The following is a 17,472-nucleotide window of genomic DNA, read 5'->3' as shown; positions in this document are numbered from 1 at the left end:
GTCCCTCTGTGCTTGCTCAAAATTGCTCGAAATTATCGTCTCCAACTATATGTTCAACAGAACAAAAAGTCACATATCTACGAATCAGCATGGGTTTTTCCCCGGAAGAAGTGTAACCACAAACGTCACTGAGTTCACTTCGATCTGTCTTCGAAATATTGGGCAGGGAAAGCAAGTAGACTTGAAAGCTGCATTTGACCGTGTCAACCACTCCATTCTTCTGGCTAAACTACGCAAGATGGGCTCATCTGCCAATTTCGTTCAATGGCTCGAATCATATCTCTGCAACAGGACTCTTGCAGTAAAGATTGGATCTTCAACTTCTGACTGGTTCTGCAATACCTCCGGTGTACCTCAAGGAAGTAACTTGGGACCGTTGCTATTTTCGCTGTACATCAATGACGCAACTGTGCTTCTGGAAAATGGATGTTACTTTATTTATGCTGATGATACAAAAATCTATGTGATCGTTGAAAACGAAGACGACTGTCTGCGACTCCAGGAGGCACTGGACAAGTTTGCATTGTGGTGTCGTGCCAACAATATGACCCTCAGCGTACCTAAATGCCACGTCATTAGCTTCCACCGCAAGAAAAATTTCCTTCAATATGAATTGTCATCGACGGAACCACCCTATCACGCGTGCAGACAGTGCGTTATCTTGGAATTACATTGGACTCAAGTCTCACGTTCAGGAACCACCACGAAGATGTTATTGCGAAGGCACGACGGCAGCTTGGTTTCATTGGAAAGGTGACAAAGGAGTTTCAAGATCCTTACACATTGAAATCGCTGTATGTTAGTCTTGTTCGTCCAATTCTCGAGACAGGCTGTATTATATGGGATCCGTTTCATATCACCGTGATCGATCGCATAGAGGCCGTTCAGCGCAAATTTGTGCGATACGCTCTTCGCAACTTACCGTGGAATGACCCGGTTAATCTGCCACCCTACGAGAATAGATGCCAACTACTGGGATTGTAAACGCTGGAACAAAGGAGGAAGAACGCGAAAGCTGTATTTGTAGCGAAACTACTGAACGCCGAACTTGATGCACCGAATCTTCTTGCTCTCATCGACATTAACATTCCCGGCTATGCACTCAGGAATACCGAATTTCTCCGCTTACCACGCTGGCGACAGGACTACGACGGTAATGAGCCAGTACGTGCAGTCATGCGCAATTTCAACGATGTTTATAATTTGTTCGACTTCAATGAAAACTCTGTTCAATTTCGCTCAAGGCTAAGAAGAATGAATTGATGTTGATGCTAAGAATTATTCATTAAGACAACAATTGTCGGATGAAGATATCAAAGTAATAATAATAATAATTTGAAAATCATAGTAAATTAAATGATATATTTTTCAAGTTGAAAACAGTTACAATGAACACGTTTGTATCATAAAACAGCAGAGAAGGTTATCTTCCATTTAATTCCACTTAATTAATTTGGGTATCCATAACAGATACGTATGTCGACTACAATGTGCAGTCTTCATCAGTGTCATTCCCACTAAAGAACTTATCAAAATCTAATCCCCTTAAGTACTCATCTTCTAGGTAAAAATGTCAAGATCACAGTTATAAAAATGAAACTACAATGTGTAGAATCGGAACCTACCTAACTAAAAACCAAAGATTTAAGTAAACTAAAGGAGAAAATCGATACAAATCTCTAATAAGGAAAATTCCCAAACGCTTGGTAGCCATCATAATGAAGTAATGAAATTGGGTTGTTAGCGTAGGGTTGTTCAGAGAAATTAACAGAACTTCAGGGATGTTCGTATATCTTCTGAGTAATAGCAGAACTACAGTGATGTTCGTAGATTTTAAGATATTTTTTTTAGTTCCTTGGGGAAATTAATGGAACACAATTCCAGAGAAGTTCGCAGAACTTTAGATAAACTCGCAGAATTTCAGGGAAGATTACATAAATTTAAAGATCCTCGTATATCTTGAGAGTTATTTTCAGTACTGCAGGGCAGTTCACAGAGCTTTAGGCAAATTAGGCAGAACTTCAGGGAAAAACACTGAATTTCAGGGAAGTTTGTTGATCCTTCAGATAAATTTTTATTGCTTCAGAAAAATTTGCTGAAATTCAGGGAAGGTTGTAGACTTTTAGAGAAATTTTTAGTTCGAAGATCTTCAAAGAAATTTACAGAATTTCTGGGAGTACACATAATTTCATGGAAGTTCGAAGATCGTTTTTAGGGAAGTTTATAGATCTTCAAAGAAATTTTAGAACTTCAGAGCCCCGTAACGTGGGTAGATCACCTGTTCGTGGTACGTTACGGGATGTAAGATCTACCACCGATTCCTAGTCCTGACTACTTCAAACTAGGGGAACAGGAATTTTCACATCTTAGTCCTTGTTTCTTTTTATGCCTTTTTGATAGTGGCAAGACTCGGCTTTGTCCACCGAGGATGATCTTGAAACAAGGAAAAAATGAGTTAGTTAGTCTTCATCTATGTGATTCCTAATCTTCTATTCGTTATTGCCTAGGTTGAAGTAGTTACGACTAGGGTTCTGATGCATGGTCATTGGTGTCATTGCTTGCTTTTGTTGCTAAGGAATCCATTTTTGACTGACATCGTTTTGTTTGTTTAGATATAACTAATACTAATACTTCTTTGTTTCCTCTCTAATGTTTCGTCTCTAATTTGCCTGCTATATCCTACCATCACGACGAGAGATGAGCTACCCTACATAGTAAACGCCTATATGGGCGCCCAAACAAGTATGCCGCAAGTAGGTATATCACCAAAACAACTCAAGATCCAGAAATAAAAACCGATGACGCTGCAGAATAATGAGGTAACTTCTACAATGTACTGTAATTTGTACAATAATACTCATATTACTCATATTACTTTAAACAATCGTCACGTCGGTCATAGCTTGTTATGATTGCCTGAACAATGCGTAAAGAGCAAATTGAATCATTGAACGTCGCGTGATAGTGGAATTTAATCAAGGCCTAAATATTTTTTCGTAGCCTTCTGTTTTCGGTTTTGAAAGATCGTCGCTTGCTTACTGAGCAGAAAAACACGGTCCCAGGTCCTTTCATATTAAAAATGTATGGTAAGATCGCTTGTTTATCGTGTATTTTGTCGTCGGTGCCGGGTTTGAATAGTTATAACAACTTGAGTAAAGGTATGATGTGATATGAGGGGCTCGGTGGCCTTAGAGCAACCGTTTTTGCTTACTGAGCAGAACATCCTGAGTCTAATCTCAAGCCCATCCACATCAAGATTCGTCAATCGTTTTATTTGTTAACATGACTGCATGGTAATAACAGCAACTCGATGGTTAAAAAGGAGCTCGTCTGCCTAGTAGCAAACGTTTTTGCTTACTGAGCAGAAGACCGTGGGTTCAATCCCAAGCTCCTTCGCGTTATACGATCGTTAGGACATCAATTCAGCTTATCGTTTACCAAAACGAACCCTGCTGCAAACCCAACCCTCTTACCCAACATCCCTGTGATTCCTCGTGGAAGTGCAGAGGACTCCTCGGCTTCCATCAAAGCGAGTGTCACGTCAACACATTCCTACCCATTACACATTGAGGATGATTGCTAGTCCCTAGCATCGTCTATTGGTTCTCTGTGTAATTACAGCTGGTCTGGCAATAACAGAGTAGCAACCGTGGGCGGTCAATCATGCTCATGCTCATGCTCATGCTCAAAGAAATTTTAGAACTTCAGGGAAATTCGTTAAACTTCAGAATAACTTTCAGTGCTTCAGAAACATTTGTTGATCTTCAGAGTAATTTTTAGTATTCCGCGGAAGTTCATAGATCTGCACAGAAACTTGCAGAACTTCAGGAAAGTTCGCAGATGTTCAGAGAACAATTATTAGATCTTTAAAGTCATTTGTGGGACTTCAGGGAGGTTCGTATATTTTCAAAATAATGTTTAGTGCTTCATGGAAGTTCGTTTAGAAACCGGTAGTACATCAGCGAATTTTAAAGAATTTCAAGAAGGTTCATATATCTTTAGATAAATCAACCGAAATTAACGTAGGGGCATCCCACTCTAAACTTTGTATTTCTATCGATATACTTATTGTATTTATAAATACGTAAGAAATACTTTAGAAATAGGTATCTAGGTATGAACTTCCCTGAAGTACTGAAAATAACTCTTAAGATTCCTGATGAATGTGGGCGTCTTAGTGGAATACCTATATAATGAGAGAGAGAGAAGGATTAGTATTTTCCATTTAATTCCACTACTTTATTTACTTATCCTTGACAGATACGCGTATTTCGTCTACAATGTGCAGACTTCTTCAGTGTCTTGTACTAATATTCGAGTATTAGTATAAGACACTGAAGAAGTCTGCACATTGTAGACGAAATACGCGTATCTGTCAAGGATAAACAAATAAGGTAGTGGAATTAAATGGAAAATACTAATCCTTCTCTCTCTCATTAAACTCTTAAGATATACGAGGATCTTTAAATTTATGTGATCTTCCCTGAAGTTCTGCGAGTTTATTTAAAGTTCTGCGAACTTCTTTGAAATTCTCTTCTATTTTAATTTTCCTAAGGAACTAAAACATTATCTTAACATCTACGAACATCACTGTAGTTCTGATAATTACTCAGAAGATCTACGAATATCCCCGAAGTTCTATTAATTTATCTGAACAACCCTCCGCTAATTTCATTAAATGGAAAATAACCTTTTTTGCTTTTTTATTTAAGCATTCCGCTAACAACCCAATTTCATTACTTCACGTTTACATAATCAAAAAAATGGCGATACAAAAGCAGATCTGTAGCTTGGCCTCTGGATGATCGAATTTCAGGATGATGGGACGAACTGACTTGAGTTGTTTTCAAATTTATCATTATCAAAGTCCGTAGTTTTAGCACGCCATATGAAAGTAGATGCCAATTTATAGTGGATAACATTGTTATCTTAAAATGGAAATTTCATGAAATGTGTCAAATCTTGCATGAAATGTTCAATTTTTGTATGCAATATTTCTGACAAGCATACAAGTTTACATTTGTTTCTGTGTAGGCTTAATTTGCGTAATTGCTTAATTACTAAACAGACTTTACTGTATTGTCTTTAAAACTGCTTCAACAAGCAATTCAAAATTTCTGTGGAAAAAAAACAATTCGCATCTGTTTCCGGATATTCCAAATAGCATTCAGCTCATTTCCTCAACCGTTAAAGGAAAATATCCGTCTTCTTGAGTCCAACCACTTATGCCAATGCACAGTGGTCCAGAATGCAGATTTAGGTGGAATGATATGTTTTGAGCCTGAAATTGAAACTTTAGACTAAAAGTCTTTTCTACAAACTTGTTCCTTATAGTTATGCCCTTATTTTTATAACAATTAATTCTAGGGTGGTGCCTATTATCATTAAAATCAAAAATCTAGTTTATTTGTTTGAATAAATTAAGGTATACATTCTTGGGCAAAGTTATAGCTGAGCTAATTTCAAGCAACTTTGTGCAGTACAACTTTTTTGTATCTCTTAAATTGGCCGATTTAGAGCTATTTTCTTGAATTGAGTTAGGGTGGCTCTAAAAAAACAGTTGTTTTGCTCTAGTTTTCTTATTTCGAATTTTTCAGCACAGGTGTCTTCAAACAACTTTTAGATCTTAAGAAGGCGCGATTTTTTGCCGCACAAAGCTTGTCAATATATTTCGCCGATCAAGAGTTGTTGACGTTTTTATACTAAAAATATACACTTTTCAATTGTTAATATCTCTGGTTGGGGCAAACAAAAAAAAAAGTTTTTCTACGGCATTTGAAAGGGCGTATGTCAATTTAAGAGATACAAAAAAGTTGTTTCCTACAAAGTTGCTTGAAATTAGCTCAGTTATAACTTTGTCGAAGAATGTATACCTTAATTTATTCAAACAAATAAGTTAGATTTTTTATTTTAATGATAATAGGAACCACCCTAGAATTCATTGTCATAAAAATGAGGGCATAACTATAAGGAACAACTTTGTAGAAGAGACTTTTAGTCTAAAGTTTCAATTTCAGGCTCAAAGCATATCATTCCACCTAAATCTGCATTCTTGAACCACTGTGCAATGTCTAAAGGTCACGAGTAATAAACCAGTGCGAAAGAAGCGACAGGAAATCTCCTTGTTAAAAATGAAATGTAAAATTGACCAAAATTGTTCTTCTTAAATCTTCCGAATGGTCCTCTGCGGCGAGAAAAAAAAATGCCAAACTCAGAGGGTGAAAAAAAAAGGATCAGTAAAGGCAAATATAAAGCAAAAAGCTGGTCGGACTCATATTTTTAAGCCTGGCCTCATCGTTCCTCCCCGGAAAGCCCCAGGAAATGGGAACCACAGCGGAGATAAATTGAAAGATTGGGACAGCTACATAATCCTTATGATTACTCTTGCTGTCTCCATCGTGATTTGTTTGAGCTGTTTTTTTTGCTTGCCTTCTTCGTCGTATTCTTCATGGGTGATATTTTTTCTAGCCACCATGCCATGACACTACAAAGACCAATAAACCGCAAAGAAGGTTTTCCTCAATATAAAACGAAGAAAATCACGTTAGGAAATAAATATGAGATATATGACTAGTCGCCTTCCTGCCCCTCTTCTTCGGTTAAAAAAAATGGATGACAACCAGGGACAAAGGCCTTTATATTCAGTGAGTTTTACCTTTTTTCCGCCCTTCCACTGGGTTCATGTCCCGAAACCGGTACGAATGAGGAAAACGTAATCTTTGAGCTTCAAGTGACAGCAGATGAATACAAGGAAGGGCATAGCGGGAGGGATCGAAGAAAAATGTAAACATTGCCCCCCATTGGAGAAAGATTCTCCGGTTTAGACACCTTCAAACGGCGCTTCGTTGTCGTCTGAGGCAGAAAAGATTTACGCAGGATTTAGGTCCTGATCCAGCAAAATGCCATGATGACATTATCGGTCAAAATACCGAGCTCCGACACCGAACGGGGGAGTAATCCTACTTTGGCTTTAAAGTTTGGAAAATTTTAATGGTATGGGATGTTTTCTCGGAGAAATCGGATTTACAGTAGCTAACTTCGATTGTGGTAATTTGCCAGCTTAGAGTTATTTTTTGAATGATGAATGTAGGAGACTGAACATTGTTCATCGCCTACTATTTAAATAATGAGCGTGTAGAACAATCAAATCTCCACTCACCTTGCCGAGGTTTCCGGTGTAGCCACTACCGGGATGATTGGTTGGGATGGTGGTTGTCCCGAGACCGGCCGGGACCGAGAACGGAACCAGCAGCATCGGATTCAGTGCAGCGGTTGGTGGCACCGGCGGTGGCGGCGGAGCCGTGTTGTAGTGATGATGATGAACCGTTGTGGCGGCTCCTACCGGCGTGACCGATGACGACGAGCAGGAGGAGCTCGACTGAACAGGTAACGGTCGAATGCTGGCTAGATTGGCCGCAGCAAAGATTGGAAGTGGCACTCGCGGTGGCCGCGGTGGAACCGGTGGCAGTGGGGGCGGTAGATTTAGTGTACCGGCCTTTGATTGACTGTTATTGACGGCGCTAGCAACAGCAGCAGCGATATTGGAAGATGAACAGTGACACGTTGCAGTGGTGCTGGTAGTGTTGTTATTGCCAGTGGCACCGGTAACCGACTCAGATGACGTATTTGTGGTCACTGTGCTGGATGATGGGGGGCTCTGTGTATTGGCTTGTGACTTTGTGATGCTATATGGTGCTGTGGATTGTCGTTGTGCGGCCAGGGAAGATGATTTCGGTGCTTTGGGTGCAAATACTGCACACGGCAGGACCCCGACTAAGCGTAGCCCCACGGGGCTCGCGTCGGGTGATTCTTGAGAGCTTATTTTTAACGATTTGCTACTGTAGCCAGCGATGTCTTGCAGTTTTGAAACTTTTCACCACTTTAAAACCAATTCCCACAAAATCACTGCAGCAAAATTTGATCCACAAAAACTAGGCAACTTCTATCATACCAATCTTCTCGATGCCACTCACACACCTCCGGTACCGATATTGATTCTCACTTGCACTCGCCTACTACGATTTGACTTGAAAACTTTGATTTTACGACACTGAGGCAGGGAACATCACTGTTGCACGACAATTTTGATCCCACTCTTCCAGGTGCTATTGCGATTGACTTCCGTGTTTTTCACTGCTTTCCAGGACACACTAGCAGTAAACACAATGGCGTTGCGGTTTTATTTACTACGGATATTAATGCTACACTAGGGAACGCTGACACGGGGCACGAACACTAATCTCGGAAAATCCGCAGCCCTTTTCAAACTTCGTGGAGAAAAAAAAAATGGAATAAATATTACAACAGACACAATCGAGGCCTACCGCACCGCAAGAAAATGGCACAGAAACTTGATTCCAGTTCACTCGTCGCCACTGCCGGGCGTCTTCGTCGTCGTCGTCGTCGTTGTTGTTGTTATTATTATTATCATTTATCACGAAACGTGTATCCTCGCGTTGCTTTTCTCGGTTGCTGTGTTTCTTCAATGGGGAAGCCTCCCCTTTTGCAGCTGAATACTATAGCAAGGTCTCACGCCAGTTACTGAGTAGTTACAGGGCCCATCACAGATAGCAACGGTTGCAGTTTTATTGTTTGTTGGCGTGAAATAGAAAGCCTGTGGAAAAACGGAATAAAGAAAGATTTTTATTAATTTGATCGGACATTAACAGCAGGAGAGGGCAGCAGGGTTTCACGCAAAATTTTAAGTCAAGCAGTGTTGCTCCGAATTAGGTCGGTCATGTATCGCTATAGAGTATCAACACGAAAAAAATAATATTTAAGAACAAACACGCAAAACAAGTTTCTCTTACACTCAATGTAAGGTTGGATTGATTACATCCTTGGCATATGCTTCGTACAACAAATGTAATGTCAGTTCTTGCAGTTTACTGCAGTGTATAAGCTACTTTTTCCAGAATGCATATTTTCGTTTAAAACTTTTGGTACTGAGATCAGAGTTGCGCCCTATCACAATCACGATCATCAAACAGCTGATGCTAGTAATGCTTTGTACATTCCTATCGATGTGCTCGTCGAAGCTCTCTCCATGACCATCCATTAAGTTGACGAAAGAAGTAAAAAGCAACTGGTAAATGTCGTCTTCGGTTGTGATCCATCTGATCATTCCCGACAATCACGACACTCACCTATGCTCGTTTCGAAGTAGTTGCTGCTTTGCTTGCTATTGTGAGTGTGTTGGTGAGTGAGCCCAACAGCTTCCGTTTAATGTTGTCTGTTTTGTTTGTAACTCACACAGTTGCGCCTGTCGAGACGACCTTGGAATGCGTAGGAATTGTTTTCATTTTCTTCTGTCGTTTCGCTTTTTCTAATGATCGTACCGCAGAAGTATTCACTGTTTTCGTTGTGCTTTTCATCATCAGCAGCGTGTAACGTTTTGCTTGTGAGCAGCGACCATTACTGGTGATTAATGTTTGCCATGGCTCTAACTCTCACCGCGTGACAAAACGATCTGTCGGCGATAGCCGGTTGATGCGAAGACGAGTGTCACGTGAGTGTCATGATATTTTGCATCACTGACTGAGATGCTCGATGACCCTGGAGGGATCGTTTTTGCTTACTGAGCGGAAAATCATGGGTTTAATCCCAAGCTCTCCACTATGACTCTTAAAATACATAATCGCTAAACAAAATGAATATTTTCTTTCGATAGTCGGCTATCGAGAGATTAAATGAACAACACATAAACAATATATAATTTTGGTTGCATCGCCAACTTTAGGCGAATCCTGACCTAATACCCTACCCAATTATCCGTAGCACTTATGAGGGTGTCGCTAAGTCGGTGGCCACTCGTTAGGTAAAGGTCCGTTTAGACTATCTGATTGCTTGGTCAGATTTTGACCGCCGCCATAATGAAAAATCTGCTCGATTTTACTTTTGACACACTTTGTTGAGCCCTCCTGTTTGCTGGTGTTCACACTGCTTGTACATGTCGAAAGAATTGCCAATTTAGATTTCAAAACAAAATTTGTATCCGGATTCAACAGTAAATGCTTCCATAATGAATTACCGAAAAATTGCTCTAGCCTTGGCAGGCGTATTTGCTTTTATTATTTCAAATAAAATGGGAAGGATAAGGTGAACTTTGTGGAGTAGGAAATGGTTGCTCAGGAGGAGCACCGGCAGAGACATGGCTCATCTTGTGCTTCAAGAACTACGATACTAAGACGAAAAAGGATTTCAAAACTTAGCCAGGATGTCGATACCAACTTTCGACAAGCTACTAGGAAAAGTTCTCTATAGATCTACATGATTCCTTGAGTTCTGAAAATTTCTGATAAGATCTCAATTCTGCATATTAGACATTTGCAGAAGACTTGCGGACGTACCTGAAGTTTTATTTCTGTTCTCTGGTAAAATATCTTTGAAGATCAACAAACTTTCCTGAAGATCTGCAAATTTCTCGGTAGTTCTGCAGATTTTTTAAGAGTTTTGTGTGTTCTTTAGAAGTTCTGCAAATTTCTCTAAAAATTTACAAAGTTCCTGAATCCATGCAGATTTAAGATCCTTAAATATCATCAATTATCTCTGATGTTTATAAAATGTCTAACAATCTACGAACCTCTCGAAAGTTATATAGTATTCGCTGTAGATTATCACGATTCAATTAATATCTGCAAATATACCTGAACATCTAGGCAATTCCCTTAAGTATACTAAAAAATAACTAGAAATTTTTGAACTTCCGGAAAATTAAGGAAGTTCTCTGAAGATCGACTTTTTTTTCTAAAGTTGTGAATATATCTATAAAGATCAGCGAACTTCCCAGAAATTTTGAAAATTTCACTTAAGATCTAAGAACCTCAATAAAATTCTGCAGATTTGTTCAGTAGATCTTCTCGTAAGTTCTGTACATTTCTTTGTAGATTCATGGACTTCCATGAAGTTCTGCAGATTTATCTGTAATACTTTGAAATTCACGAAAGCTCTACAAATTATCTGAAAATATTTGAATTTCTCTGAAGTTGTGTAAATACATTTAAAGATCGGCAAACTTTCCAGAAGTTTTGGGAGTTGAAGTTTTGCAATTTTTTTTTTTAATATACGAACTTCCTGAAGTTCTAAAGACTACTCTTAAGGTCTACGGACTTTTCTAAAGTTCTTCAGATCTTTCTATTTCCAACTTCCATGGAGTTCTGTAATATCTTGGACTTTCGTACTTCGCTGGGATTTGTTTTTGGAATTGAAGTACTTTTCTGAAACACTAAATCACTGAATGTCTCTAAAGATCTGCAAAATTCTTTGCAGTTCTACAGATTTTTCTAAATATCTACTCACCTGAAGTTCTGAAAATACTTTTGAAGAAAAGTTGTCTGAAGCTCCAAAGTTTTATTCTAAAGATCTACGAATTATCTTGAGGCTCAATACATTTCTCAGTAGATCTGCAAACTTGTCTGAAGTTTTGTAAATTCCTTTGTAGGCTCTCAGGCCGGGAATAGTGACAGTCATGCTAGTGGAATTCTTGTTTAGATTGGAATCAATGTTTACTCCCCAGCATTATTCCTGAAAGTAGTCTGACTGAGAATTTCAGTGAGTGTCGCTTGTATCCAATCTACAGAGTATATCATAACAACGCTAACGCTAATGGATATTTTCATTTAAAACATTCACGAGATGATTTTTTAGACGCAATGCATTTGAGGAAAAAACTATGATCGAAAAATAAGCTTATTACAAAATTACAAAATTCTTTTTAAAAAACCTTCCTGCGACCATAATATAGAACCTGTTGCCTAACTCGATATTCTCCCTAAATTGATGAGAATGCAGGTTACTTCGATTACTTTGCTCATACAAGTTTCCAAAAGTTACCTCCATTACGTTACTCTTAGTCCTTCAACATCGAGTAAAGGAGAGTTGACTGTAGGTTTTGTTGTTGCTAGTGATACCTACTTTTAAGGTTGACTTGACTATAAATAATGTTTTTTGGAATAATGGCTTCATAAGATGCACAATAATGATATTTTGTACACCCAACCCGGGATGTAAGATTCGCTTAAAATTATGTAAGATTCATCATCGGAGGATGTTAGTGGCAGTCTTGTAAGCGGTCACGGTAGTCGACACATTTTCTGTGATAATTGACTGCCTTTGCCTCCGACACTTGCAAAACAAGCTATCATAGTACAGTACCAAACTAAAATGTCATATAACAGGCTCTGTCATACGACACTGTCGCCGAAGACCTTCACCAATGTATGTATTTTAGTTTTTCTCATAATAAGAGCTGGTGATGTTGTGTTTGTGTTAATTTTGAAAATAGCAAGCAATGATGTCCTAGTAATAATATGTCTGATCAGAAATGGTTTGATTTACACCAAATTGAGGAATTAAAACGAAATCACATATGTCAAATGATAGCTATTTTGCTAATTTTCTTTTAGCTCGAATGTTATTCTACCGCTCGTGTTGTGGTGAGAGAGACGACGGTAGAGCATGAGTGTTCGAATACAAACAGACTGTCGCGCACGACAACGAAGTGAGTGTAGTAAAAAACGTCAACTGTTTCAACCCCTGGTTAGTGGAGACCGCATGAACCGAGGATGCGATATACCGAGCTGCGGTCCAATGCAAGAAAATGGAGAAAGAATAATGTGGAGTGTATTAGTGAGTGAAATCGAAAAAAAAATTGTTGCCTAGTGGGGAGGGGGACTCGAAACACGAACGTTTCGATTATCAGACCTCTGCTTTCTCTCCACTGCTCTTCCCATGCTTTGGGATATGGATAGGCAGAAAACAAACCAGAAGCACTCATTGCCTCTCATACTCGACTTTGTATGGTTACAAATACAAATTTACAAATTTATAAAAAAAAAATCTTACTGGTATAGTCGAAAACGTATAGACAGAACACGAAAGAAGACAAAAAATTAAGAGGTTGTATCCAAGACACGACTGTAGATTTGACGTAGGATTACGTGCTCGGTATCAATATTCGGTGACTGTGTTAGGGAAACCACTTTTTTCCCATCACGGAAACGTTTTTTGATGACAAAATTACGCATTTTCAGTAGATTCAATAGATAATAAAAACTACAAGGCACAGCCCTATGGGGTTTTACGCAATGGTGACGTAGGACTATGTAGTCTTATGTAATAAATCTTATATGTTAACTGCAGCAGGACCTTTTTTTTTTGAGGAATAGGAATTTGAGCGGGGTTTTCTCTATTTAATACAGTGTTTATACTCTCTAGTATGACGCGCTTGACATACATGGCACAAAGCGACTCACGAGGGCTACTGATTCCGATCAATAACGGTGCGGCTTCTTCCTCCTTCTATGGATGCTCATATGGGCTGCAGCTCGCTGCTTGCAGGCAGACTTTCGTTGTGTACTGGAGAACACCACCGCTCACCACACGCTGATTGAATAATCACCGTTTGGTGAGACCGGATGGAATTCAACTTTGAAATCTGTGTTTCCGCTTTTCGCAGGCAATCGGTGATAATTTTAATTATCCTAGCAACAGTTGCACATTCGTGCAATTTCAAATAGTGACATTTTGAAAAATGATAAAGTCTTAATTTTAATAGATGCGTAGGAATATTTCTGATCGATTGGTGATCAAATTATTGAAATTGGTCCAGGGGAAGCTGAGTTATTAACGTCCAAAATCTTTCATAATTTTGTTAAATGTTCCATTTTTGGTTTTCACAAAGTGTACCCCCATATAAAAATTACAGACGTAGTCCTACGTCAAAAAGCGATCCAAACCTCTCACTCCAAAGTCACGATTTAAAATCTCACCCCCGGACAAGTCACGGATGACCCAAAGGCCTAAAGTGACTATAATTATAAAAAAGCCAAAATTGATTGGAGGAATTTCTAGCTAAAATTTTCCAATCTCACATTTTTGTAGCGTCCTGGAGAAAACCCTACCTTAATTAGAAGTTTTTCTGCACAGATAAAAATTCTGAATTTTAATAGTGATGTAAACATTCATTCACGTAAACTTGTATTTCATTTCACGGAACCGAGCAACTTTAAATCAATGTTGTTTACAACAATGGGCTTTTGTACACAATATTTGCTACATTGCATGAAATGTCTCAGAGCTTTACATGATATATAATGTAAACTTATATGATATGTGACGCTCCATTTATGTGCATCATACTGAACAGAAATTTACACTACTTTTTCGAACTGTGTGGTTAGTTGACAAGGTCATGTGGTATTCGGTCATTGCGAGAATTGTTATGTAACATTTCAATACTGTTACGCATTTGACCGCATTTGGCTGCTGGGTACATTATCAAAGAGCTTTGATGGTGATGTGACTGGCAGCAAGGCGAGCGAACGTTCAATTAAAATTAACTCTTAAGCAACAAATAATTCATGGTGATCCTGAAAAGAACCGGTTTTTCGTGATGGTTGATCTATTAGAGTGTTCAACACGGGTGAGGCTGGTGAGCTGTATGTTGTTTGAAACGAAGGTGACGCGTTTGGCATAGATGGCCCACTGTGACTCACGACGAGCAACTGAATCCGATCAGTAGCGGTGCGGTTTCTTCCTTCTTCTTCGGTGAATGGATACTCATGTGGGCTGCAGCTCGCTGCTTGCGGGCAGCCTTTCGTTGGCCGGAAGCACTGTTGCTGCTGCTGGTGATGATGACCGACCGGATCGGACACCACCACACACGGTGATTGAATAAGTACCGTTCGGCGAGACCGGATGGAATTCGATTTTGAAATCTATGTTAGGGAAAGCGCTTTTCGCAGGCAATCGGTGATAATTTTTATCACCATTGCAACAGTTGCACAGTCGTGCAATTTTCAATACTGAGCTTTGAAAATTGAGAAAAAGTTCATTTTAGCAGATTCGTTGAAAAATTTCCAACCGATAGGCTTGTTTAGAATTAAAATCCATCCGCTATTAACTGAGTTATAAGTGGTCAAATCCTGACCACTTCTCGTAACGCGGTCAATTTAGCTTTTTTAAATTTCACCCCAAATATGTTGCCGAAAGACGTAATCCTTCGACAAAACCATTACATCGTCTGCAAGGTCAACTTCTAACATGCGCTATGATGTTCATGAACAGAGGATGATAGGAAATGGAACTAACATTCGTTGTAATACATTTTTGGTTTGCGTGTACTTGCAAGTTACAAGAAGAGGTTGAAAAGTTTGCCACATCAGAGCGGTTCCAAACTAATTCGCTAATGCATTTATTGATTTGGATGAAAATTTACAGAAACGTTTTTTTGCCAAAAAATTACATTTTCCATCTTCAAATCGCAATTTTTAATCAAGCCTTACTTTTAAATCGACTCATTAATTTTGACGTAGGACTACGTCTGTGATTTCTATATGGGGGTACACTTTAAGAAAACCGAACATGTAATAAAATTATGAAAGATTTTGACGGTCAATAACTCAGCTGCCCCTGGACCAATTTTAATAATTTTATCACCAATCGATCAGATATATTTCTAGGCATCTGTTAAGTTAAAAAATTTATCATTTTTCAAAATGTCACTATTGAAAATTGCACGAATGTGCAACTGTTGCATTGATAATTGAAATTACCACCGATTGCCTGCGAAAAGCGATTTCCCTAACATATATTTCAAAGTTGAATTCCATCCGGTATCACCAAACGGTGTTTATTCAATCAGCATGTGGTAAGTGATGATGTTCTCCTGTACACAACGAAAGGCTCCCCGCAAACAGTTAGCTACCAAGGCTGGCCTCAACCGCTGATCGGATTCAGTTCCAATCACCGTGTGTGGTGGTGTCCGGTCGTCGGCATCAGCTGCGGGAGCAGCAGTGCTTTCGGCGCGTATCGCGTAGACGATAGGAATTTTTGCTACGAATCTGTTGAAATTAAGACTATAACTTTTCAAAATGCCACTATTGAAAATTCAACGGATGAGCAACTGTTCCTATGATAATAAAAATTATCACTGATTGCCTGTGGAAATCAATTTCCCTAACACAGATTTCAAATGAATTCCAATCGGTCTCACCAAACGGTGTTCTCAAGTGCACAACGAAAGACTGCCTGCAAGCAGCGAGCTGTAGCCCACATGAGCATCCATAGAAGGAGAATGAAGACGCATCGCTATTGATCGGAATCAGTAGCCCTTCGTGAGTCGCTGTGGTCAATGTCAAGCGCATCGAACAAAAGAGTATAAACAGAGAGAACCCCGCTCAAATTCCTATTCCTACACGAAACACAAGCTCCTGCTGCAGTTAACAAATAAAATTTATTATATACGACAACGTAGTCCTACGTTACCATTGCGTACCACTTCATAGGACTGTCCCTTGTAGTTTTTTCAATGTTGAAGTGTCCTATTTGAAAAACGTGATCACATTTATGCATTAACCCATATCCATACAGTAATTTGTATGGTCAAATTTAGACATACCACCCCACCATCGAGGGAGGCTTTTGGATAAAGCCCAAAAAATCTAACAACACCCCGCCAAACCAAGGAAAGGAAAAGTCATTATTTCCACCGTTCAGCCTGGTATCATCTACCCTACAACCCTACATCGCCGCTCAAAACTCAACAGGTGAGCTGATTGTCAATGAACCATTCAAACTCCACTCGGAGCATTTGCCACCCACGGATTCTCCATCCCAACAGCATTTGCCAATTCAACCATCCACCACCCATTTGTTGAATAGTTTGTTGTTTCCCCCTCCATACATTTGCCACATTTGTAGCATTGGATCAGTGGGAATAGTTTTTCACCTGCTCACCGCCTACTCGGATACCAGTTTTCACATATGGGGGCACGGAGTCAGATGTTCATTGCCTTCTACGATGACGACGACCGCTACGCTGCGTCTAGGTAGCTGATCGGGACTTTCCTCTCAATTACATCCATCTCCAAAGCCTGGACAGCTTGTGATGGAACCAAAAGAAAAAGGAACGGAAAAAGTTTCCCTCTTCATCATTCTGCTATTATCATTCATCGATTGTTGTCGTCGTTCACCCCCGTTCTATTGAAAGCCGAATGCGAGCGATCAACTTTATAACTTTTTCGTTTTGCTTTTCGGCAATCTCCTGTCACTTTGGCTTATTGTCCTGTCTGTCTGTGCCTGCCCCCCACTTTTGGATTTTTTTTTTGCTGGCGAATTTTGCTCCGCTCCTGGCAACACTGGGTGGCCTGCTCTTTGACTGCTGTACCGTTTGCATCAGTCTTCTTTTCAAAGTGTCGAAGCTCAATTGAGCGATCGAGATTTAAATTTAGTTCGCAGTAGACAAGATGCATGGCCTGCTCTTCTGCCTATCCTACGAACAAAATGTAGTTTCCGGAAGTTTGCCTATCTGTTACAAGAGCCGGCAGGACGGTAGGTAGGACGACTTTTGCTCGACTTCCGACTCGAGTCGGTCTCAGAGAAAAACTCCAAAGCCCAAGTTATTGTTGTCGGTTTGTGTTGTTTCGTTCGTTTCGAGTAGGGCTTGCTACCTATGTAGCTGTTGGAACCAAC

The 17,472-nt window shown here is 39.5% G+C and overlaps 1 protein-coding gene across 2 annotated transcripts in view; it reads right to left on the bottom strand.

The window, feature by feature from the left end:
* The window catches only part of LOC135697463 (cytotoxic granule associated RNA binding protein TIA1), a 1,329,144-nt gene that overhangs the window by 1,293,220 nt on the left and 18,452 nt on the right, over positions 1–17,472 (bottom strand). Inside the window, exon 2 of one of the 2 annotated variants that reach the window (XM_065217205.1) lies at positions 7,160–8,614. In XM_065217205.1, coding sequence (XP_065073277.1) covers positions 7,160–7,255 — 96 coding nt within the window. In that variant the 5' untranslated portion in view covers positions 7,256–8,614. Of the gene's footprint in view, positions 1–7,159; positions 8,615–17,472 lie in introns of those variants that run through there. The other variant, XM_065217206.1, reaches the window with a different exon arrangement.

The sequence above is a fragment of the Ochlerotatus camptorhynchus genome, unplaced genomic scaffold (genome assembly GCF_037179485.1).
Source record: "Ochlerotatus camptorhynchus isolate MF236.1 unplaced genomic scaffold, CSIRO-AGI_Acam_v1.1 ptg000070l, whole genome shotgun sequence".
In the NCBI taxonomy this organism is placed as follows: domain Eukaryota; kingdom Metazoa; phylum Arthropoda; class Insecta; order Diptera; family Culicidae; genus Ochlerotatus; species Ochlerotatus camptorhynchus.
Note: the sequence above shows the minus strand (reverse complement) of the source record. Positions and strands in the feature narration are given on the sequence as shown.